The following is a 26,309-nucleotide window of genomic DNA, read 5'->3' as shown; positions in this document are numbered from 1 at the left end:
CGGAGTCAAACTGTCATCATAATCTTATAAAGCGTGCGTTATGCCTTTGGAATCTCTACATTGATAAATGTAGAGCGTTTGCGAAAATCTTTGCTTTAATTACGAAGCTCCGGATTTACTTGAAGGGATAAATAGAAAAACAACACGCGTGTGCGATGACGGAAAATAATTTATTTATCCCGATAATATGCGTGTTACAGTTCAATTTCAGCGACTGTCATCGAGTTTTTTTCACTGGTGTAATTCATTTTTTTAATTTATATACATGAAACCTACATATATGTCTGACAGGTGACAATTCTTAGTATCGATGCACATGTGTCCATGTGTATTAATTTACGGTATACGTGCAAAACACGTGGCAAATATCGACAAACGTTATCGCGCGCAGTTCTAACGTTGATCTTTCACGTCTGGTAAGACAAGAGATATGAATGCATGAATGCATTGGAAGTGTCTGGGAACTAGAGCGACCAGTATCTTCCTGCAGGCGTAAAGGACGTAAAGGGAAGGAAGTGTCATATGTTCATATATACTGGACATTCGTTTTACCTCGCGGACACAGCAGGAATGACACGCGAAACGACATTAATTGTTTCAGCCGCCAAGGTATTATTTTCAGGATGGAAGACAGTTTTTATTTTCGTTCGTACAGAGAGAGTCGCTCGTGCTCTATCTACCGTCACGTTTAAGGGCGTTTTGCCTTTAGCTGTGCTCGTTTCCCCGCATTATTCGGCGTGAATTTGAGAGTAAATTTTCGATTTGCTTCCCCCCCTCCCGTCTCTCCGCATCTGGCCGACGTTCCGCGTCCACGGATAACTTTGGAAGGAAACTGGAAGGAGTAAAAGTTGCCGACGGTTGGCGGAAAGAAAGATAGAGAGGCGAAGCGAGAAGAACTACTTCATTGGTGGAACTTAATTCACTTAATAGATTCTAAATGGAGTAACTCCGATCTGGCAAGACTCGGCCGTTTCTTAAGCGTCGGAATAAAAAGTTCCTGTCCCGGTGAGAACGGAGACAGCCGACGCGCTTCAAAGACAGGCTACGGATTAGCAAAGTGAAAGTGATAAAAAAAAACAATGTGAAGGCACGTCAAAAAAATAATCGACACGATCATTAATAGTTGAATTCAACAGTGTGACTTTTTCGTTTAGTCTTTATGAGTATGGATATTTTTGTACATCATACTAATCGTGAATTATCAAGATTGTTTTGGAATATTGTTATAAGTAAATGGGTTAGCAAATGAAAAATCGATTAAATGAATTTTAAATTTTATCGTTTATGCGCCTGTCCATGAAACTCTTCGTCGAAACCACGCCTATCGCTGTATTCGACATTTATGTGAAATACCATAAACCACCGTTGTCCAACGTTCGGTAAAACAAGAAGAAATTGAGAAAAAAGAAAAAATGTGTTCTGCTTTCATGTGGACGCGCGAAATATGCTAAAAAATAAGGCGGCAATTCAGATTGAACGTCCGTTATATTACATACTTCGATAATTCCCGCTATCAGCAAACCGGTGAGGTTTGTCCGGCGTTTGCTTTTGATGCTTTTGAGCCCGCTGAAGTGGTGGCTCGTGGTATTGGTGCAGGTTCGAGGGAGCCACCCAAAGAGAAACGCATCGGTCTCCAGTAGCTAATTTATGACTTCGGAGGTGAATTTTGTGCATCAGGAAACACATCAAAGTTCAGTAGCGGTCAATGCAGTTCACGCGTGTACGGTGAGAGAGAAAAGGATGGTATATCTGGTATATCTGCGCGAGAGAAAGAGAGACGGGTTAAAAGATGAGGGAGAGGTAAAAGGGGGGGGGGAGAGAGAGAGAGAGAGAGAGAGAGAGAGAGAGAAAGCAAGCAAGAGAGAGCGAGCGTGGAGCTTCACGGACGGTAAAGCAACCACGGGCCGCGCTCTAACTACGTTAAAAGTTTTAATATTAGTTTAGTCGACGGCCACGGTAGATTGAGACGTAATTCCAGGTAATACCACGGTTCTACGAGCTACTTCCAGCTAATACCGAACGAAACGCGTTCTACAAAGGACCCTCCAGCCCCCGCGCTCTTTAATCTGCATTAAACTCGACGTTCGGTAGCCCGCCGCCTATCCGTCGGCGGCGAACGAGCTGTCGTCCATATGATCGTACGGTATCTTTGGTTTTTGCGAGAACTTGTCGACTTCTCGCCTCGGCCTCTCGGTCCGGTGCAACCCACGGTTCAGTCGTAGCGATTTCAATAACATCCTCTGACAGCGTTCTAGCTTTCAGCTAGATATTCCATCGCGTTATTACTTTATTACTTAAAACGAGAGAATGAATTTTGCTGATATGCTTCTCAGTATAAATATCAGTATTTCTCCTGTGTTTAGAAATGATTTCTGCAAACTGAGAGAGTTTCTAAATAAAAAATAAAAATTTACTTTTAATTATTTTGGTTTGAGAGATATCTCGGACTAGCATTTAGTACGTAAAATTTGTAATTACATTGGTAATAATTATAAATAATTTATTAAGACGAAATATAACAGCATCGTAGTTTACAGTTAGTAAGTTAACGTTGAAACTGATATGAAGGCTCGTATGCTGCGCAGCGTTTCGCTTTCTTTATTTTGCGAAATAAATTTGCCGGAAAAACGGTGTGTTAACATGTGAAAACGGCTTGCTATTAACAGACGATCAGTTTCAGATTAAAGTTTTCTATTAGCGCTCGAATGTAATCGTGAAATTATAATGTCCTTCTGGGATTGTCCTATAAATACGTATAAAAATTTTAAAGTAGGAGATAATAATCAATATATCCGGTGAAATTCGTGTGCTATATGTAAGTTTCTAACAAACTAACTTTTTATATTATAATTTCTGTATATACTTGACAGTTAGCCTTATACAGCTACTACTGTGATCACTGTTTAAGTAGTTAATTTGATGATTGTTCAATGTTATAATGAGCACGGTAGTTAAAATTACTTTTTAAGCTATAGAAATTCTTAATTTTTGTCATTTTGGTTCTCTTCAAAATTCATTTTTTGTAAATTAACAACATTCAACCCTAAATCTTAATGCCAAATAAATTTGCTATAATCGTATACATATGAATACAAAATATACGTAACGTTATAAACAATACATTGATATATTCTGAATGAAACTATACGTATTGTCAAGGTTTCGTAATAATCTTTGATGTATCCTATAAGTTGCGTTATACTCTTTTTATTTAAATTCATGTTGCGCGTTTCCGTATTATCGCCGTCTAAAAATCTCGACGTACCCATCGTTACTAAGTAACTATGTGATTTCTCCTAAGATCGCACACCGCCTGCTGCAGTTTACGTGCACTTTGAGCAGAGGTTTACTCTCGTCGCTGGTAATTGAGCGAGGCGAAGGGTCACGCTTCCGAGCTCTCGTAATTTCTTGTCACACGACGGACATTTCGGAGTGAAGCGCGGCAAGGCGCACAGGGCGTACGAGCGAGGGAATAGGAAAAAATGCACCTGCGACGGGTAATAATTTGTGCCGTCCAAGCTGCGGCGAGGGGCCCGAGGGGGAAGCGACGGACGAAGGAGGCAGCAGGGGACGGCGAGAGGGGGGTGATGAGGAGACGGGGGAAGAGGATGGAAAAGGAAATAACTCGGAGGTGGACCACGCGTTTTGCTTGGAAGCTCGTCTCCGTACTAGCAAAATCGTACTACGCCCTATCTTTCTTCCCCTCCGCGCCACCCCTCTCTTTTTCTCTCCTCCGGCTCTCTCCTCTCTTTCGTTCTCGGTCGCGCTCCCTCTTCTTCGTTTCTCCTCGTTCTCTCTGCACTCTCTCTCTCTCTCTCTCTCTCTCTCTCTTTCTCTCTTTCTCTCTCTCTCTTTCACACACACACACACAGAGACGAGTCGATGCGTGAGTACGAACACAAGCGAGAAAAGTTTTACTCTCACCAACACTGATACACGTTCAACGTCGCATATCCAACCTCGTCTCTCTCCCTCTCGCACTCTCGCTTTTGCTCTTCCCTCTCTCTTTCTCTTCTCACTCACTTCTCTCCTCCTCTCTAATCTAACTCCTCGCAAACGCGCACACAACCGCGTATCGGCGCTGTTCAACGTCGGTGGTCTCCTCCTCACCAATACCGGGTTGAAATCCTCCTCCGGCTCCTTCCACCAACCCCTCTTTCTGCTTCCTCCTTCTCCTTCTCCTCTTCCTCTTCCACCGCTGTCCTCCTCTTGACGGTGGTGTTGTACGACCTCTCGGGGTTGCTCGTGGAAAATCGGCGCTCTTCGTCGACGTCGCGGCGCGGACGGTTCGGACGGGCCTCGTAGGGCTGCCTAACGTCGATCACGGGTCTACGTCTTCTCTTTTGAGCTTCCTAGACGTGTCTTCCGGCATCGCGGTAAACAGAGAAGGGATCAAACGGTGCCCCGGAGTCGTACGAAAGATGGAATCTTTTGCGGTTCCAATCCAGCCGGCTCTCGATATCGTCGCGATCGTCGATTGAGAAGATTTCTCCCCCTCATCAACGCGAAAGTAAGTACCAAGAAATAAGGAATGAGAATCCTTCTCGAATTCCGTGCGCGATCTCATCTCCTGCGATTTTTAGCCGAACTTTCAAATCGACATTTCCAAAGAAATGTCGCTTGTTGCAAATTTTGTGAAAAGCTTTTATGTTTTCGTAAACATATGGCAAGTTGATAATAGGATAAAAAAATTATTGTCTGTGTATGCGCGTGTGTGTGGGGGGAGTGGGGGAGGGGGGGATGTGTGTGAAGAAAGAAAAGAGTGGTAACAAACTATAATTTTTCTTTCTTCTCAAAGAGTTTCTTTTTAAAGAGTAAATATTTGTTTAACACTTTGTTAACACGAAGATTGAATTTAATAACCATATTGTATTTTTTTACTCGATATTTATAATACAGGAACAGAAGTTGTATTTTTAACAGTCTTCAACGTTAGTTGATTTAGCCACACTTTCCTTTTTCACTGTATAATAACACAATCTCACGTGCGTTGTATTCGTCGAAAAAAAGTTTTTTTCTTCAATCGACTATCGAATATGGACCCGCATCTTTCCGTCTTAATTCGCGTTGCATCGCCGGCACGTCAGTGCCACAGAAGTCGGCGCGATTTGACGGTCACGGCGGCAAATTCGTAGGTAGGCTCGAGGTGGTGTGCGAACGTGCACTTGGAATTTGGTTTTCGTCAAAGTTTCCAAGGTGAACTGGTTGTGCGCGCATCTGCGGGGGTATACACCTTATAGGGGTGAAGGGGGAACGGTGAAAGAGGATCGAGGACGACGGCGGAGGGGGTCTCGGTTGGGAACTTTGTTCTTGTTCTTGCGAGGAACTTCGGCCCACCTTCCTGCGATCCCCCTCATATTCCCCGTGCCCCCTTGCATCCCCCGTGCCATTGAACAAACTAGTCCGCTTCAACGATAGTTACTTCTTTCTTGTTACGCGGCTACCGAGTTTCGCGCCGACACGCCGCTTACGGAAGGTTGCGGTGAACTTGGTACCCTCGTTCGCCCCTTCTCTCTCACTCTCCATTTCGGCCACGAGGGATCACCGGGATTCGGGGTTAACGACAGTTCGCTTGTCCCCGTCGTCTTCCCAACGATGCAGTCAGCGAAGGCCAAGGTACCAGCGAATGCAGAGTGCAGAGTTCACCGATACTGTGAAATCGGCGCTGTTCTTGGGCAATTATCGCGGAAACTCTTGTTAGAGATCTACATTAAGTTGAAGAGTAATATGATAGTTTCTGTTCTCCAAGTGGTTGATGTTGGATATCTTTGATACCTTGCGTCTTCTCTCAAAGTCACAGTTGGTGTACGAACCCTGTGCTGCTTTCCCGTAATATAAAAAAAATATTTGTCGTGGCGTTAAATATTGAAAGAAGATAGGATTTAATTCGATTTCTAATACTTTAATTTAAAATATTGTCTAAATTTTACTCAAACTTTAATGATTATTGTCAACTTATGTATAAAGACTTCTCTGATGTATTTATTACTTATTTTAGCTAAGTATAGATTGTGACATAAGAATGAAGGAAAAGATGTTGTGTTTTGAAATTTTTTTTTAAAGTCGCTTTGATGATTATACTTTTTATGTTATCAAGATGTGATAGAAGCGCCTGATGCTGTGTAATGCTTGATCGAGAGAAATGTATTTACAAAAGCATCAAGCATGTTCATTGTCAAACAATTACAGCATCGAAGAAAAACATTTGTTACGATGAGTAGTTTGTCGACGATGTGGCATAGTATATATACATATAAATCAGTTTTGATGATTAAATTAATTTTTAAGAATTCTTTAAGAGTATTATCCTTTCTCGTGAGCAAAAGAAAGAGAGAGAGAAAGGGGGAGAAATCGGGTGCCAAACGGGAAGGGGGAGAGAACACGAGAGGAGAGAGAGAGAGAGAGAATGAGTGAGTTGGTAGGGGAATTGTTACCCGAAGTTTAAACTTGGTTGTCGACTGCCGTTAACAAGGTTTGCCATGGGGCTGGTTCAGTAGTGTCTAGGTCTCGGGGTGTGCCACATCTCGCGTCCGGAGACGCTCGTCTTCATCGTGTCTTGAAGCCGGTAAACGGTCAACCGCGGTTTTGTCATTTTTTCATCCTGTCGTTAAGGGCGATATTATAACGAACGAACGATAGTAACAAGTCGTTCCTGGTATGGTCTCCAAGGCGTAACGGTGCCGATTTGCTGAGTGTTGCTGCATATAGTTGGCATTAGAGTGATTGCGATTAATTTTCAAAGAAAAGCGTGAGATCCTTCAGACGTAGCATTGGGATCTATCGATGGATCGTATTATGTATGTATTCATCATTATTTGCGTGTGTAGAAATATTTATTATAATATTAAACATTACATAAATACGTTGCTTATCGTGATGTTTTTGGACATTAGATTTTCGTCACTTTATTGAAAAAGTTACTTGCGAAAGTAATAGGCGACGGTCGCTGAACAACCTGCAAGAAATTGTTAATTCGGGATATTTTATTTAATTTGTATTTTTTAACGTGTATTTTCACGCTGGTATTTTATTTTCTCTGATTATTTTGTTTTTGCAATTTTATAAAAATTTGTATCTTACATATCTTTATAGCTTTTCGACGTTAAAGAAAATCATTACTATTATATATTAATATTGAAACTTCAGCCTGATATTTTAATATTTCGTAAACTTTTATCTAATACAAAAGCAAAATGTTTATAAGCGTTGCTGAATTGTTTGTTTTCCGATCAAGGGGGGAACAGTTATCGTTACGACGCATATTGCTCTGAACAATGTACTCATCTAAGGGCCGGCTAAGAAGAAGATTGCTAGATGGTGCGCAGGATTTAGAATTTGGGCGGAAGAGTCGCAGTATAGCGCGGCCACCGGTGGTTAAAACCACCCCGAGTTCGCTGATTATATCGATTTGATGCCCCCCTAACGGAATTACGTCGAAAATTGCCCTAACCTCGCACAACCTTAAAGCCACGCGAGAAGGGGTGACGCTTTCGGCTTTTACCAATTGAAAACGCTTCGAGTTCTGCACTATTGATCAGTTTATACCATAACATGCTATAGATTTTAGTGCATTTTTCGTTTAATATACGGTAATCTATTAAAAGAGACGAGAGGATTAAGCATATCAGGCTGAGCTTAGTAATCACAAAGTTATTATCGTCAATTCAGAGTTCTCTGCTTAATTAATTGAAAAAGTAAGCAGTTATTTAACTGACAATCAATATTACATATTTTACTTCTCTATTCTACATTTATATGATCGGGTAATGCAGGTTGGCGTGTGCATTACAACGTCCGCGCGAATGCGACATATATCATAAGCAACGTGTCACCGGCGTGATTAATTGCTTAACGTCAGCAAGCTGAACCACGTAGAGACGATGGCTTAATTAATGAATAATTAATTATACACATATTCGGGGCGGTAATTTCCCCGCGACTTGTGCGGTCGATTATTTTAACTTTCTGTTTACTTCGTCCTTTATGACGACGATCGTGTAAAGCCATTTCAGCCATTTGCAGGATCGATGTAATGACGATAGGTAATTTTGAACGATACGTTATGTCGATGCCACCCTAGCGGAAAAGTAATTCACGTCGCAGCAGCTTTTTATCGCGAATGCGGGAACGATAACCAGTGCCGCCGGCATGGCGCTTGAACGCCACACGCTCAATCACTCGCGGTGAAACAATAAAGAGAGGAAACGCTCCATCGAGATGCAAATCGATGCAAACTTTTATACGAATCGTGGCCATCGGCCGCCTGTTCGACGGTGGACATTGTCCATCGTGTATTTTTTATACCACTGTAACCATTACATCAACGACCGGTCAGTTTATTGGTATTATCATGTTACCGATGCAAATTGTCATGTATAATGAATGTTCAACGGTTATATACGACATGAATTGCATCACTGCAAATATTTCAAAGTTAAAATTTTTGTACATTTGCCGTTTCTAAAGGACATTAATAATCTATGTTCGGACATTATAAAGAGAGAAAATTTAGAACAAGGGGAATAATGACCTACAATTGTTTTATTTTATTGAATTTTTAATGTTACGGACATCATTATAATTCTATTTTTAGTACTTTGTTTAAAAAATGACAGATTTAATCGGTTTCTCTAAGTTTTTTATGTTCCATGTTTTCTGTTTAGGAGTTAGAAGCATAACATATTTGGACTATATTGCTTTGTCTTTCGGCTTTAAGATTCATTATGGCGGATGGTTTTTTAATACGAATTTAGTGGATTGTAGTTTCTAAGTTATCGTTCTGAAAATATTGGCAGTTATTATGTCTCACCGCGAGTGATTTGTAGCTCGGTTTCTTCGACGATTTTCGGTTATCCTGATGGCGAGTCCTCGGCGATATAACCATAGCGGGTGCTCGCGCGATAGCGTGATCCAATTTGTCGAAGAATGCGCTATCGCGGGTAACGGCGAGACGGTGCAAGAAGACGATGGAAAGGGTTAGATGGGGCCCGGGAGAGGCGGCGGAACGATGGTGGCGATGAGGGACGCGAGATGCGGAGGGGGCAGGCAATTAATACGACGCGGAGGCATGCACGTCGGCAGGCAACGCCGAAGGCTCGCTTCATTAGGGCCCGAACGAAGGGTTGATTTTTACCCTGAAAATCTTCCTACCGCCGGCTCATTGGTTTCCAATTATCGAAATGCCGTCGCCTTAGGGCATTCTTGTCTTGCTCGTCCTCCGTCTCCCCGTTCGCCAAACCTTTATGATCATCTTTGTAAGTGCGGTTTCATTTATTGAACAAACGTATCTGCCGTAGATTTTGAGTAGCGTTTATGCGCGAAGAAGTTATTTCACCTAAAATCTATTTGACTGCATGATCGTCCAATTGCGATCGATTTGAATGGAGATAATATGGAAGGTTGATGTATCTTGATGAATTCCGTTTTAAAACATCCAACTTATTAAGGCTGAGCTGATAAACTGAATTTTAATGCAAAGCCATAAAAACACTATTTTTTATATATTAGTTTTTAGTATACGCAAAGCAAGGATAATAAGATTGCATACTGAAACATGACTATTGATGTCTATATTGATTTTTAATTAAAAAATGCTTAGTTATTCTATCTTTTTTTATCCTTTTCTGTCTTTTCTTTATTATCACGCGAAGTGCGATTTCGTTTATACTATTTTAGTCATATGACAAATATATTTGCTGCGTCGATACTAATTTACGTTTATGAGAACATTTTGATTTGAATTCTGTGAAGTCAACGAAAGGTCGATGCACTTTGGATTGGGAGATATTTGATATAACTCGTTTGGAGTTGACGAGTTTTAGGAGTTTTATGGAAAGCTATTGTGTAATAGCGAAATAATCGCAAACTATTGTGACACATACATCTCACAATTTTCTTTTTTATATCTATGAATACATTTCATTTGTAAATATAACTCTTCCCAATTAAACTACTTTAGTGTTTAGAATTCGGGGATTCTTCCGTTCGACGGAAGTCACGTTATCTATTCTTGGTTCTCTTTTCTCTTGTCAGTCCTGTGAGACGAGATGCAGACAATAGCGTCGGTTCAACAACATCTCGCGCGAACCGAATATCCTGTAAGAGGTCTGCGTTATTAAAGCTGCTGTACGTTCGAAACGAGAAGGAACCGAAAGCAGCTAAATGCCACATCGAGCATGGACTCCGGCACTCTTACAGAATTTTCAAAATTTAACGCGGTCGGGGGGGGGGGAGATAGAAGGAAGTTCTCCATGCATGTATGGAAAGAGGGGTGGAGGTGGAGATGAGAGGGAACGGGTGGGACTAGTGAGCCTGGGAATAAAGCCTGGAGATCGGAGTCACCGACGGCTCCCGGAGCCAGTAGGAATCTCGGAATCCCCACGTCGTGCTTCCGCACCTGTTTTCCGGTGCATCGAAAAAGAGGCGGGCGTTCTTACGCTCGACGACGGACCAGGCGAGAGGCGAGGTAGTGCGAACGAGAAGAAGAAGAAGTGGCGAGGCGGAGAAGGCGGAAGAGAAGCCGTGAGGTGGCGGGTGACGGAGGAGGAGGAGGAAGAGGAGAGAAGGTGGAGGATGGCGGATCAAGAGAAGGAGCGTGAGGAGCAAGAGGTGGAAGAGGAGGAGGAGGAGGATGACGACGACGACGAGGAGAATGACGAAGAAGAAGGACGAGGAAGAGGAGGAAGAGGTAGAAGAGGACGAGAGGGATGGCCGGAGGTGACTAGGCGGGGGTAGTCCAATCAGAGCCGAGTACGGGTGGGGCAGAACACCTCCGCCCTCTCCCGCGTGTTACCTCCTGCGGCCCTCCGCAACCCTCCCGGTCCTCGGAATGCGCCGGAATCAGCGCTACCTCCGAGCAGGACCACCACCATCCACCCCCTTCCCCCGCGCGGGGTTCCTACTCCACTTTCACCTCCTCCCACGTAACCTAGCTTCCTCCGGAACCCCCGCGGCTCCTCCTGGCGGCTGCCCAAGACAAGTGCCCGCGAGAGATTCTCACGGCATGAGCGGGGATCGTTACGTACCACCGACGGCGAGGATATCCACGGCCGAGAGGATCTCCACGACGATTTCCGCGCGTACGCGACTAACGCGACCCTAAAGCCCTTCACGCACGCACAAACTCACGCACGAACTCACGCATTCACGCAATGCCCGCCGTGGCTGAGAACGGTTACGTTCACCTGCTCATCAAGCCGCGATCTTTGAGACGGTGTGATTAAGCGTCTCTAATCATCGTTTCTCGGCTCGGAAGAAACGATAACTCGCTGGTACTTCGAAATCGCAGTAAGTAATGCTCATCGGATACTTTCATCTTTCGACGGATCGTGATCAAGTTCTTGGAATTGTGATTGTCTCTTTTTCTCTCTTTTTTTAAATATTTGCTCTTATTTTTCTATATTCATCAAATCTTACAATTAGTCATTTGGGTCATTCATCATTTATCATAAACTTTGGTTTATAAAAAGTAGCAAGTAAAAAAATGTATATTTTAAACTAATATGTATATATTATACAGCATAAAAACAATATTTAAATCAAATTTCGACCATTTCGTTAGTGAACTGTTTTTATACGAAGAAAATGTGAATGAAATGTGGGAGTGGAAGGGTTGGTATAATAAAACCTATTCGATCGTTCGATTTGAGGTATCGAGATATGTGGAACGTTTCTTTTCACTGCATTGTTGAAATCAATCCGGAGGTGCTCGGCTACGAAGGGTGGAAATAGTGTTTGCGCGTACGGTCGGATAAACACCTGTCGGTAGAAAGAGAGTAATCGAGTAGGGCCATAGACCGAGAAGGGAAGCAGCTACATGTGCACGGATTGCTCGACCGAAACGCGAGTGATTCGATCTTTTCTGAACCATTGCGTTCGATTTGTTTTGCTAAAATATCGGCGTTGAGCTCTCTCCTGATATAAGCAGTATTAGAAGATGTGAAGTCTTGTATCGCTCATTTCTAACAGCAATAATGTTCTAAATGATTTCTCGTCACTTGTTTACCATAAAATATAAGAAATATTTAATTACACTTTGCGCGTACACAATTCAGTTTAATGTTAATTACAATATTCACAACGCGGTACTTAATTTTTTTTATACAAAGCTTTATTATTATTATATTATTATCAGGAGATACTTAATAGTACACTTTTTATATTTTAGAAAAAAATATCACATAATGCGATACGTAATAATTAATTATTAGATTTTACACAATAAAAATTAAACTAAATAATTTTAAATTAAGTAATGATGATCAACATCTGTGTTCGTAAATTGATATTCTTTCTCGATTAACTAAAAATCTAGTATAATTTTAACCTATGTCTTTGCAATAATTAAAATTGGTTGATCAAGGAAACCATGCTATTTTTATTAACGACGCGATAAAAGTACATGAAAAATACAAAATATGACACCATGTGTATATCTATTCGTGTTGACATTCAGTCGCGCTCTTGGATTTGTCAGGATATTCTTGTAAAAATTAGTTACATATCACGTAGAAAGACAAAATGGATAGGACGTGGAAGTAGGGCGATGAGATTATCTCGGCCAATATCGTGAATGGTTCGGAATGACTGCAATTATTTCGCGGTGCGTGTTCTCGGTGCCGATTGGGTGAAACTGTCTCGTAATAAAGGGAGCCGAAGTTCTCGTTAAATACACATACGTTTGCCATTTCTCTCTGTACAATAAAATAAACGCCACGAGAGAGGATCCTCGTTAATTGTAGATTGCATAGTAAAAGCAGTAACTATTTTGAGTTATAAACTATTGAACATTTTAAACATTATATTTCCACTTTAAAATTGCGTGCATGAGAAACTGACGAAATTTTTAATTTTTTATCGAGGTATAGTGAATGCGAAGGAAGATAAGATGTGAGTGCCGAAAACGTTGAAAGATGTAAAATTTTATTAATGAGAGTTTTTAATTAATAATTTGTTCTGCGATACGAAAATCAGTGACGTTTCAAAAAAAGTCATCCATGATAATTCAAATTACTTGGGTTATATTCGTGAAATGTTCATCAAGATTCGCGCGTCCCTTTATGCAACGCTCTAGTGTCGGTTCTTAATGGCTCTTTATGGATCACGACAGACAGGCGAGTGTGTACGTTTTCACGAGACAATGTAGACTATAGCTACGCAGAACTTACCAGAGGAGACGCTTTATCGTGCCGGCTCGCACGTATATATTTATATTTAAGAGGGAAGACGAAACTTTGCTGACAACATGGCCGACACGACTCTGGGCTTTTCTACTCGCCTCTCTCTCTCTCTCTCTCTCTCTCTTTCTTTCTCTATTTCTCTTTTCGTCGCCTCTCACAAGGACAGCCTTTATTCTATTCTCACCGTTTCTACATTGGCGAGAACCGCCCACTTGCAGCATGCGCCGAGAAGTAATTTTCGAGAAGAAAAAAGAGACCGTGATCCCCGTACATAGTTCAATTGCTGCGACGATGCGTTCGTGGATTTCCTTCAGCGAATAAATGTGATTGTGCTCGAAATACACCTTGTACTTACTTGAAATAGCTTTCGATATTATTTACGAAAATTTCGACTCGCAAGTTTAGATATAACGTCAAGCGTTATAACGATAAGTTAATGAAACTGCAGAGAAAATGAGTTTAATGACCAACGCCGAAGAGAATTACAAAAAAAGTATAATATAAATAGTGTGTGAGAACATATATAGTTTCTGATGATGACCATAAGGGTCACGGAAATAAATTGAAGTAGAAGAAGAGTTAGCAACTTTTTCATTTAATATTTGGCTCTAACTTAATTTACTTATCATTGTTGTATAGATTCAATTTATTAAGAAAATGATTAGAGCAGCTTATTCTTTGTCAACAACATATTCATTTCTTTTTGCGTGGTACACAATGTTTCTATATTCGTTGGATTTTTTTGTATATTATTATTATTTTTGAAATGTGTGAAGTGATTCTATGAGCGACATTACAGCAACGTGAGAGAAGCTTTACGCGTGAGTGCAGATGCCGATTCGTAAGACGTGTTCTCCGGGAACGAGTCACGAATTAACGAGTCGGCGATCGGCAGGCTCGCGTCAAGCACGTCAAGCCATTTAAGCGCGAAGTCACGCGAAGGTGCGACCGCGATGCACGCAAGCACGTCAACGCGGCATTTCCACGAGCTTTCGTTCATGTACCAGGTATTTGGTTAATCGGGAACGCGAAGGGATTACGGTGTTTGGGGGCCGGCAAGAATAACAGTCCGTAGCCTCGATCCGACCAAATAAAACTACACACACGTATAACCACACACGCACATATACATGTATAGGTATACGAGATAAATTGAATCACCATCATTGGTTCGTTTCTTCAAACGATGATCTGACCCAGAAATTTGTCACATTTTTTAAACACATATATGAGTCGCGATTAATCTTCAACAGGGCAATTAAAATTTTATCAAATATGCGATAGTTTTGTTTTTTGAAATATTATTAACAATGACGAAGGAGCAAGAGAGTCGCTGATAATAAACCAGAACGCTAATCACTATATAATTGACATGCCTTTCATTTTACGCTTTCTTTCAGCGTAGAAGTAATCGTATAGCGTAGAACGCGGGACGGCGGAAAATCGCGGGTATCTAGAAGCGAGTTTCTCACTATTCATCATTTTAAACGATATTACGTTCTAAGACGTCTTTTCGCCCAATATCCCGTGCGTCTAATGTACGTAAAGCGGATTGGAGAATCAGAGGGAGCTAACGCGCGAGAGCCAGGCGTCGTCTGAACGTTACCTTGCAATGATCCGTTGCACACACCGGGTTTTCCGTCCTCTTTTTCCTCGAGCCGTCTTTGCCCTTTCTCGAAAGTGCCGCGAGAAGGCTACGGGGGCGAGAAAGACGGGGAGAAAAGGAACGTGCCGGAGAACGGAGCGAGCGCGGAAACTTTTCTTGTGCAAAGTACCACGCGGACTGGCTCGAGGTTATGAAATTCTGATGGCTCATAAAATGTAAGAAAATTTACAGACTTCGCCATCTTCCTCTTTCTCTTTCACTTTTTTTCTCTCTCTCTCATTCTCTCTCTTTCTCTCTCTCTTTTGTCTCTCTTCTCTTGCTTCTCTGCCTTCTGGCTTACCATCTTTTCGCGTTTTCCGTCATTTCTCTTTCGCTTCTCTCCACCTCGACCTCCCATCGTCGTCGGCGGCTTTGCGAGCTGAACGGAAGAGAGTGGTCGGAGGGGACGGCGTAAAGTTTAAAACTCGCGGCAATCGATTAGGAGTCTGGCAAAGGAGACTTCCCCCGTTCATTGCTGCTACCTTTCTCCCTCTGTTAAAATTGGCGCTCGTGTTTCAATTTTTTAAAAATAAAATTGGACAATACGGTTTATTTGAGTTGAAATGTCGAATCTTCAAAAATGGGGTTGATCTATCGCTGAATATCTTGTAATGCGTTTGAGGACGTTTGCAAATTTCTCAAAGATATGAGGCGATATTGCAGCATCTTGTCATTTTTTGCTCTGTTGATTTTGTTACCGGAAAACGTAATCGTTTCGAAGAATAAGATTACCAGGTCGGAGTCTATAAAGACTGCTACGATATTCATGGTAAAGTCTAGAGATAGAGATAGAATCAATATTTATCCGTAGGGAATGAGAGTCGCAATATAAATACGATATTCAAGAGAACTTTACGGTGCTTGTGGCAAAAATGGCTGTATCCCTCTCGGAAACTACTTTCTCCTCTATCGGAAATGTTCTCTCGCTCATAGCCGAGCTGTAGGCGAACCTTAATTAACGGCAAGCAAATGAATACACCCTGATCACTCGAAATTGCGCTTTCGGTCGTCTACAGGGCGACTTCGGAACTATTTTCGTCAATCTTTATTCGTTCTTCATTAAGTTCTACTGACGGTGAAGAGCATAATTTGCTCATCTGTGTGTTAGTTCTTTTTAGAGGAAAATTCAACATTCTGTCTATATTTTTCGAAAAATTTCTAGGCGATGGAATAATTCGACGTGCCGATAGAAGATCTGAATTATACTTTATGAGTCTGATTTTACCATATTTTATGTACAATAATTAATTCAAAAAGCGACTGGAAATTTTCCAACGGGGAATTTCAAGGCAACGAGGCTCGCCCAGCGCCAATCTCGCGCGAATAATTATGTATAAAGGCGACGACGATGGCGGCTGGCGTTAGCGGCTTGGTAGTGGCTCGCCGCTCAAAATACGTCTAAATATTAATGAGCTGTCCCTGCCTACGGCGTGGCGCCTTCGTCTGGGCGCGTTCACGCTCTCTTCAGATAGCGTCTACGCGTGTGCGGGTGTCGAACGTGTCGAAAAGTGTGTGGGCGTGTGCACAATGTGATGCAAGTTTGTAATTTCACGTCATGCGCGTGTAAATGCCGTTCGACGTTCTTTGGCGAATATATCACAAGCATATAGAAATTCTTGAAGATAAAGAGCAATTTATTCGCATTGCGTTCGAGTGCTCGGTGATTTTATTTTTATAAAACTGTAACGATGACTTAATTTAACAACGAGCTCGCATCTTCGCTCGTGAATAATTCGATTGCAGCCGCCGAAATAGTTACCAGAAATAGAGATTCCATTGGTTTCTACGTGAATAACCAGACGCTGCCATATTCTCGCTGCATTTAGAGGCGTTTCACGGGATTAGCACTTGCCTTGACAGTGCTAATTCCCTTCTATCTTTCCTCGTCTCTCTTCTTCTTTTACCTCGTTATTCCCTCCCTCTGCTCTGCCTTTCTTGCTCTCTTTCCTCATCCGGTTCTGAATCGGAGTAAAGAGGCTCTCGGCATAGGAACAACGAGGGGGCGTAAAAGGGTTGACAGGAAGAAGTTACCTGATAGTTAATACAAAGACTGTCATGTAAGATGCGCCGTCAAGCGGTAGTATCCCCCTCGCTCCTTCCGTCCCCTGCTATCTTACCTTCCCGCCCTTTATTTTGTTCTCCTCTATTTTCCCAGGGCTCCTCCTCTTCCTAGCTGGCAGATCCTTCGGGACGGCTAATTGTGAGTGACAGTCGCAACGGGTAACGGGAGAGGGATCAACGTCACTCTTGAGAATTTCTCAAAAGCCTCGCTGACGCTTCTTCTCATTTTCAAAGATCGCTATACTTTAATGACTGACGCGTGCATCCAAAAATTCTGCCGGTTTCGTAATTTATGTAATAACTTGGAACAGGTGGTACTAAGAAATCAGCAAGATTCGAGTAATGTCATGCCGAGGCTAACGAAAATTCGACAGGTGACCGATTGAAAGAGGTTTTAAAGCGTTAATGAGGTTCAATGTTCTCTTTTCATGCGACTTTTCAAATTATTCATTGTATTTTTAAACGTTTATCTACAAATAGATATCTTTTATGCGATTTGACCTTTATCATTTATTGTTAGATCTCTTTGTCATCAGTGAATTTTGTTTTTAAAGCGTTATCGAGCTACACTCGCGAGAATATGATTTCACGGCAACCTATAACTATTAAAACAATCGCCAACTCTCCACCGTATTCTTGTCTCTGTCGCGCTCATATCTAACAAGAAGAGCTTTTCGTAGAGCACGCATCTGGTCCCCCATCGAAATGGGACGCGACCAATCTCAAGTTTACCTAGCTTGGGAGAAGAGTACGCCGGTGACTGTATTTACCATCTCTCGTAGGTACTTAATTTTGCTTTCGGAATGAAGTCCGGGGGGAGCCGTCTTTGGATTGAGGCCGGTAGGTAGGAAATAGCGTAGGTGTTACCGCGCGCGCGAAAGGTAAGAGTTGCTGCGTCGCGTCGCGTCGGTGGCAGAGACGCTGGTGTTGGTGGCACATTGAAATACCGGCGATATGCTCGAGTAGCGAAGCTGCAGGAAACTTCCGCCGAGTATTTTCCTGGGACTGTCTTTCACAATTAGAATTCTCCGGAGAGAAAGCCAGCCTCGTACTCGTAGACGCAGAGTAATGTGAAGATAGGTGCCTATTACGGGGAGTCTTTGCCGATTTTCCGACAACAGGGGGATTCCGAGCACAATTTATTGTACACATGAATTTCGTGAGCGTTTAAAAAAATCAGAAATTTAACGAGCATACTATTTAAAGCAGTGGTTGCAGATATGCTTTAACATCTTTAAATTAAGATATTACCTTAATTTTAAAAAATTATCCGTTTAATCTAATTTTTCAAACCTGAAACTGCGCGAAATTCAACATACGGTTCAAGAAAAGTATTACCCAATTTATTCCTCGAACTCTTACCATTGCAGCGGTTGCCAGCCGACAGAGGATAGTGCATTGCGATCGTGAAGGTATCGCGTGACGTGCAATTCGATGGTTCCGACCGACAGCTCTCTCTCGCGAGCTCTCTCGGAATAGTCGGTTATCGGCCGAGTGGTGAGCCGGTTGGGTGTGTGTCTTTAGAAAAGCATTAGTGTCCGGAATTAATTGATCGCGGAAGGGAAGTGGATACCTACGAGCTTACATACTCCTATCTCTCTCGACCGCTCTTTCTCTCTCCCCGCGTCTCTCTTTCTCACCCCGTCTCTCTTTCTCGCTCTTATGCTCCCTTGCCGTGCAGGGTGCAGGGTAATATTGGTACTAGTCTGTACCAGTCGATGAGCCACTCGCCGCGCTTCCCCTCTTCATGGTTCCTCTTGCATCGCTCGTACACACGGGCGCAACGATATAATCTGCTACTTTGTTCCTCGTGACTTCCCTCGAATTTTTGATATCAAAGTACCTTCCGACACGTATGAATCCCCTTTTCACTCTCTATCAGCGAACGTTTTTTCATACATCGGATAGAGAATTCTCTTCAATAGTGGGAAAAAATTATGCAATCTAGTATGTGTGATATATTTCGATGTGTGGTCTGCGGAGACTAAAGTTTACGAAAACTATCCGTGAAATTTTTATCTGTAAACGTTAATTTGTAAAATTCAGGATGAACATCTATGCTGTTGAAATGAAATTTAAGATTTGTTTCTATACTTAACTGTATTAAACCAAATTTTACTTTAACGTTGGTTCTATTGTGCGTTTCTATTTAGATTAGATTCGAATAGGCGTGCGCGATCGCTGCTGAGTATTGCATAATTTCTATCATTTCCTTTGACGTATACATAAGGATACAACATTCTCTTCCTTGATGTCTTTTTTGACTTGCACTATTGTCGAAAATTCTCAATGCCAGAGGCGAAGAGGTCGGTTAGCAGCATTTGTTTGACGAGGTCGAGGGTTATTAAGCCGAGACTGTAGACCACATCAGAGCCAACCACAGAAAGGCCCTTTGGCATATTTGCCTAACCTGCAATCTTTTCTCCTATCCTCACATCTTATTTATCTATGAAATATTGTCATGATTTGGAGACAACGATTTTATTGTTCATTAATTAAACTTTTATGCCTTTTGTTTTATTGTTAAAATGCAGCAAGACAAACAAAACCCTTTTGAAGTTGAAATCAAAGGATATTTAAACATATTTGTGTGATACAAGGAATCTTATGTGTTGTGATGTATGTATATGTGACACATTCAGCGTATATACTTAAAATTCATAATGATAACAAATATAAAAGTTTATCGTACGTATTGATTACTACTTGCATATAGTTTTAATTGCGTTGCATTAAAAAGTTTTCTCAGTTGTATCAATAAGCGATAGAAAATCGGCATACTATTTGTTAGTAACTCTTACTTGTCGATCAATTAAAAGTTTCACGATATTGCTTCGACATTCTGCGCAAACATCTTTACTTTTACTTCAGCGTTACGTTACAGGCATACGAGTTACTTCATTGCTACATTAATGGAATTCACAGTTCACTCACCGGCTCGGCGCGGGTCTCTCTTTATCATTTACTACCTTTGTATCGCGCGCCCGGCGGGATTACTCGCTCGTCGTAATCAGAATCTGCGCGTTCTGAGCGTTATTTAGAATCGTATCTATCCATCCGTCCATGTCTAGCTCAGCAGCCCGCTAACTATCCGAGCACTTAAGCGCAATCACGAAACCAATTGGAATCGGTAAATATCCAGCCGGCGGCTGCAAAGGCGAGATTGCCGGTGGTGGAGGGCGGCCGGGCAATCCGGGCATTCGACGGGATACGGCGCGCGGGTCGGGCGCAAGCGTTTAGCCAGGTCGAGTAGTCGAGTTGATATCCGGCAGATATGTCCTTGAAGCATGCGAGCGTAATCACGATCAGCCGCGACGCGAGGGGCGGCGGATGAAGGACGGATAAACGACGGATACGTACGCTCGCACACGTTTACGTGAACATTTCCACGCGCTTAGCGTAATGGATACGCGCTTTAGTACCACCCTCTCTCGCCCCTGTACCGACCTCTCTCCTCTCGCCCTCTCCCGCTCCCTCTCTCTTTCTCTCTCTTTATTGCTCTCGCTTTCTCTATTAGAGCCGCACGCGCTTCTCAATCTCTCCCCCGTACTCTACCGAACCTGCCTTTGGGCGCGATGCAAAAGCCGCGGGTCCCAAGATCCGACGTGATAAGTGGTTAAACGTCAGTAAGTAAATGTTATAACCGTGCCGTGGTGGTACAGTCTCTCTCTCTCTCTCTCTCTCTCTCTCTCTCTCTCTCTCTCTCTCTCTCTCTCTCTCTCTCTCTCTCTCTCTCTCTCAAAGCCGGGAGAAATCGCGGAGGCTGAGTTAACGAGACACGGGACGGTAATACGCAGCGAACACGCGGTACACCGCCACCGAAGTGGCAGAGCGCATTATGGGATTGAGATTAAGCGTGAGATACGACATACGCCGCTTAGATTACTCTACTGTGTAACGAAAAAGGGTGATTTCCGTTGTGGTCAGAATATCCGTTTAAATCTCATCGCGAGTAATAACGGCGAAGAGGAAACTCTTCTCATCATTCAGCGAATGATAAATCGCGCAAAGGTCAGCCGAATGTAAAACGTCTTATAACGAAACGTTGGGACGTGATCTAAGAATCGCAAATTAGCTCGCGACCTCAAATGAAGCTGCTAAGAAGTGCTCGTTTAAAATGTTACTTTCTCTCGCCGTTTTGTTTTAGCGCGACACGGTGCGGCGCGGCGCTATCGCTGTCGCGCGAACTGAATATTTACGATAATACGTGAAATTAATGATTACCACGAGTCAACTGCGAAAGTTTTGGGCGTTAATTTATAAAGGTAATATATCGTCGGACCTCCGCGGCGTTACGGCTATTGCCGGTGTCGCCGCGCAGTTATGAATCATGTCCTTTGACAAAACTAAACGTTACGATCGTCCGTTACCTCCCTCCGCCGACGGAAGGGAGATCTTCACCGCCTAGACGAACCCCGGAACGCGAACGATATTGTTAACAACTCGGCTCGCCTTAAATTATGCCCGCCGGGTAATTACAGGAAGGCACATGACATTCGTGCATGGAAATAATTAATTCTCGCAATTACGTCCGCCTTCGCCTCTCCTGCGCTTCTTAGCCCGTTCCTTCATCGTGTCCATGAATTTGCGCTCTCGAGATATGGGACGGAAGTTCTTGGCGATATTTTGTCATTATCTTTTATTTATTATTATTGGTATTATTACTATAATATTATTTTTTCTGATTGCAGGTAAATAGCACGTCGCTGCGATCGAGTCGCGTTAGCCGGAATAGTTGCTTGCGAGTCCTCAGTGTCTTTCGACAGTTTCGACGGGTGGTAAGTCAATCGACCTGTCGTTTCAGAATGTACTTTAGTTAGTTAAGTAAATTAGTGACACATTAGCTGAACGGTACACGTACATATATGGATTTAATATATTTTTTATTGTTTGCGCAAAATATTCAGTTGGAATTGAAAATCAATATTGGAATTAATCTTGTAATTTGATCTTGTCATTGTCGGGATTTTTTTTATTAATTGGGTTTACCTTTTCGTACACAAAATACGTACACGTTTGAATATTTACAAAAAAAAAAAGAATGATTCGTTTATTCTAGTTACATTTATTACTTTGACTATTTTTGCGGTAGAGTTTTGATAAATTATGGTAATTACATTTCTCGATCTCACTGACATGTTCTTTCGCATTCTTGCCGTTAATAAAAAAATCTACGATTAGAGCTTGAGCAGTCTTAATCGCGAGTCCGTGAAAGCGTGTGTTTTATCGATCAAAGATCCCAGAACGATAGAGTCCGATCGTAATCGACTTCGCGCGATAGGCAACGTCGATGCCGGCTCGCTTTTAAGGAGCACGAAAGTGGTCTCCGCTGCGAAACAGCGGAGGGAGAGCCAGGAGCTCGCGGGTCGGGAGTAAATTAGTAATTAGAAATCTGATACAGGTAAGGTAAGTCGGTGTTGTTTTGGCATCGCGTGGCTCTCCGCGTCGCGTGGACTCCTGCGACAGGCACGGCCTCGCGTGACCCGACGCCCCCCGCATCGGGGTAGGCCCTGGCCGCGGGGGCGAGCATACGGGCAATCGTTCAGAGCGGGACGGGGGGGGGGTTGGGCAAAGGGGATGCCGTCCTGGAAAACGTAAGGGATGACAATTATGCCCTACAGATAATTGCCAGGTTGCAGCTAAACGGAGCGCACGCCCCGGTTCGCCCTTCCGCGCCACCTGAAACGCGAGCTTTCGCCAGAATCATGGGCTTTAAAAAGCGTCACGCTCGCCGGTGCTCTCCAATTTATCGCGGTTTTCGCCCCTTCGCGATTCTCTTCCGCGGTTCCAAATGTAGTAAGAATACTGCGCGCCACAATAATTATTTAATTTTTTGACGCAGTTGGCGCATATAATTGAATTTCTGTCGTCGCGTACAGATTTTACATGTTAATTTCATTTTTCTTTTACCTTTACTTAACATTTTTAAGGTATCGTGAAGGAAGATACCTTTATCGTATTAATGAAGCGGTAGTCGATGATTTTCACATTATTATAATTGTATTTAAAAATAATAATAATTATAGCATATATACATACATTTCTTATAACGCATATCATCGTAAGAATCTGGAAATAGTTGAATATAACGCAGTTAGAAAATGCAATGGATCAATCAAATAAATAATCTTTTTATTTAGATAGTTGTATCTTCTCTAGGTTTGTTAAATTTAGTTTAAAATCGTTCTTTACATATGTGTTATATTTATATTAGATATACTTATAGCGTTATGACATAAATACAACATAAATACACCGAATAAATGCAAAACTTATACAGTGCATTTCAGCGTTAGAACTGCATTTCTATAATTCTTTGTTTTGTTATCTTTTTTCTAATGTCTTCTATAGAAGCGTCCTAAGTCTAATATTACGTAGTGCGTTCACTTTGAACTTGCACAAGCGTGCATTAACGTGTGTGCATCAACTTTTACATGTGTGTATATAAACTTCGCAGTAATATTAATAACGAAGCGGGTCAAGGAAATTGCAGCTTATGGCTCAACGTCGTTCATTCAACCGGGAATTTCTTGTGATTTGTGTTACAGAGGGGGGAATATTCATTAATGGTTTCGAAATCAAGCTAGAAAAATAGCGCGTTCAGAGACGTCAACTTGCATCGTGTTGTACTTGTCTCGAGAACTGTCAGGTTTGCTCTAGTTTCACAACGACGAAAGGTTTATTCTTTTTTTATCGTTTTTAAGATTACGACACAGAGAAAGAATCAAAACACAGCAACATATAAACATCTTAGAGAAATGCTTTTGCTGATAAATGTCAGCGTGTAGTGCTTTGGCGCGATATTATATTATTATATACATATATCCTTCTATATTATTTCCTTCGGAAAACAGAATCTTACAGTTGCGAACTTTCGTCGAACGCTTTTACCATAGTACTATATGTAGCGTACAGCTCGGCATTCAAGCATTGCTCAGGCGAACAGGCATCAGAGCTCGAGGAAAGACGAGGGTCGGAGGTTGCGGAGCACCGGGGCGTGTCGCGACGACAACGTTGCGAGGCCGTTACGTCTCGTATCCGTTTTCTCCGATGTTCCCTTCGACGACGACGACGACGACGACGACGACGACGACGACGATCGTACAGAAAATTAGCTACAAATGTGTGTTATTTTGCTGGTAGAACGGCGCACTACGGGAGCGCATACGCCCGGCATGCATTATGCACGCGGTCCCTGTAGAGGCTGCCGGCCGGCCAACGCTTGTTTCGCACGCGCTTTTTCCCACGTGCTTGTAAGCCACGTAGCCCGATCGGGCTATGCCTTTATCTAGCGGTGTACGTATCGCAGAATGTGTACGTGGTGTGGAGGATGCCGGTCTCTATACACGTCTGCCTATCACCTTTACACCAACGCGACGCGGCTGATTCTACGTCTCGGCCACGTAGCTCGTAAAGACGGACCGACGTCGTAGGGTTGCGTCGTCGCGTACGGGCTTGCCCATCGCCCCGTACATCGCGATCAGTGTGTTTTAAACCTTGGCACGCTTTGTTTTGGCTTACGTGTCGTATGTGTTCGGCGCTAATTTTCGCGCTAAACCAGCTGCGATTGACTTACGTGTCCATCGAGTGGCCACTATAGTTAGAACGCGGACGTTTCTGGACTATACACCGTCGTAGTTATACAGTGATTCTAATTCTAGATTTCTAATTGCATTTTAAGATGCGTCAAATATATCTCGACAGTGTTATATTCGGGGACGTACATCGTTAAAACAGTTTTATAAAATTTAAAACAATCGAGGATGTTAAATCTCGTAGTTTCTATAGTGTTTTGTCGAACTTAATGATATCCGAAGAAGTATCTGTACTATCGTAATGTAAGTATTAATTGAAAAGCACACACACATACCATTAATTCTGAAAACTAGGAAAGTTTAACTAATTGTGTCAGGCAAAAAGTTTGAGACAACAGTATAAAAATAATAAACTATATGAAGCACGTTTTAAAAACGAGGAACTGAAAGATTTAATAGTTCACTAAATGATAGGATTAAATATAAGATGTAGCATATTACATATTTTTTTCCAAATTAGAATATTTGGTCGTTTAGTCTGATTTGGAGTCTACGCGCGCGCGCGAGGTAAGGAGACCCCACACACGGTTTTTCTTCGAGTACCTTGGCGTGTTGCTACCCTGAGACCTGCAATTAATTTTATATTTTGTTGCCGCGCACCAAGCTTGCGGACATTTAAAAAGGGCTTCATGTCTGCTGCTTTCCGTTCGTGCACACGGTGCACACGTTGGTCTCGCGAGGGGAGTGACTGAAAAAATGGGAAAAAATAAACGCGACGCGCGGTGTGATGTCGTGTCGTTCGAGTGACGGTCGCATGCCAGCCAGAGAATTATGGTCGAGTGGCTAGAGTTACTGGCGGGAGAACACGTATAGAGCCTGACGCGTTCGCATGACGGATGCCGATTCGATAGCTCGATTTCACTCGGCTCGCAATTCCGATGCCACTCCGACACCCCGGAGAAATTTTACACCGATCGATCGCGATTATCCTTTCCTCGCTGGCCGCCGGAAATATGCTGGAAATCGTCGATAAAATTCAGATATTTTAATGCGATTCAGTCTGCGATATTTTTCAACCAGAGGCGTCGACAACAATTGATAGGTCCTTTTTTCAATGTTCAATAGTATACGAAACGTATATATTTTTCAATTCTTTTTTATAATAATAGACTATAGAGAGAGCTCATGCGCAGATCCGATCGCGTTTATGCAATTTTTCAGTGATATTCTGTTTCTGAAAAGAATACTTACAAAAACTACCCCGTATGAAACTTAATGACAATCGACGATTCAAAGAACATAAGATAGCAGAAGGGTTACGCGCTTTTAAACTGCGGTTGCACAACACGGATGATGCAGTATTCATTAAAATAAGGTCAGAAACGGTATTATTAGGACGATTATGCGTTTTTGCGAGCACCCTTTGGTAAGACGACGAGTATTCTTTCGCGTGAACGCTACCCTACGCGGCGAGATATAGGGTTACTCTGTCCTGCGCATGGAATCGCGAGCTTGTATGGTCATTATAAAGCCATTAATCATATAAATAGGGCGAAGGAGGCAGGACGGAGGGTGGTGCCCGTTGTTCAAGCGAGGACGGTCAAGTCGAGTGAATTATCGATAATGCAGACCTTCGAGTTTCCTGTAGCGAAAGACCGACGATACGCTCATGCCTATCAATTATTCGATCTGCGTGTGCACCTTTGCTCGTCCCTTGTAAATCGTCCCTTTGCCGTGCACTACTTATATTTTCGTCTACTGGAATCGAATTGATCGATACCGCCGATAGATTGGTTCATAATTTTATATCATAATTCGATGACGTAACCGATCCCCAAGTGATTCACCAAAATAACATTGCGCGGTTGATGCTATAGTCTGCATTCTATT

The 26,309-nt window shown here is 42.5% G+C and overlaps 1 protein-coding gene across 8 annotated transcripts in view; it reads left to right on the top strand.

Annotated features, from left to right (window-relative positions):
* LOC143895660 (uncharacterized) overlaps positions 1 to 26,309 on the top strand; it is a 281,499-nt gene that overhangs the window by 102,575 nt on the left and 152,615 nt on the right. For 3 of the 8 annotated variants that reach the window (XM_077402963.1, XM_077402959.1, XM_077402955.1), the window contains exon 3: positions 21,576 to 21,662. The exons of 2 other annotated variants lie outside the window; for them this stretch is intronic. In XM_077402963.1, coding sequence (XP_077259089.1) covers positions 21,576 to 21,662 — 87 coding nt within the window. Of the gene's footprint in view, positions 1 to 4,315; positions 4,511 to 11,232; positions 11,287 to 20,506; positions 20,511 to 21,575; positions 21,663 to 26,309 lie in introns of those variants that run through there. 3 more of the 8 variants (XM_077402982.1, XM_077403001.1, XM_077403006.1) reach the window with 3 other exon arrangements.

The sequence above is a fragment of the Temnothorax americanus genome, unplaced genomic scaffold (assembly GCF_048541705.1).
Source record: "Temnothorax americanus isolate GAGA-0224 unplaced genomic scaffold, ASM4854170v1 Scaffold1, whole genome shotgun sequence".
Lineage (NCBI taxonomy): Eukaryota > Metazoa > Arthropoda > Insecta > Hymenoptera > Formicidae > Temnothorax > Temnothorax americanus.
The sequence above is the reverse complement of the archived record's forward strand: the minus strand, read 5'-3'. Positions and strand labels throughout refer to the sequence as shown.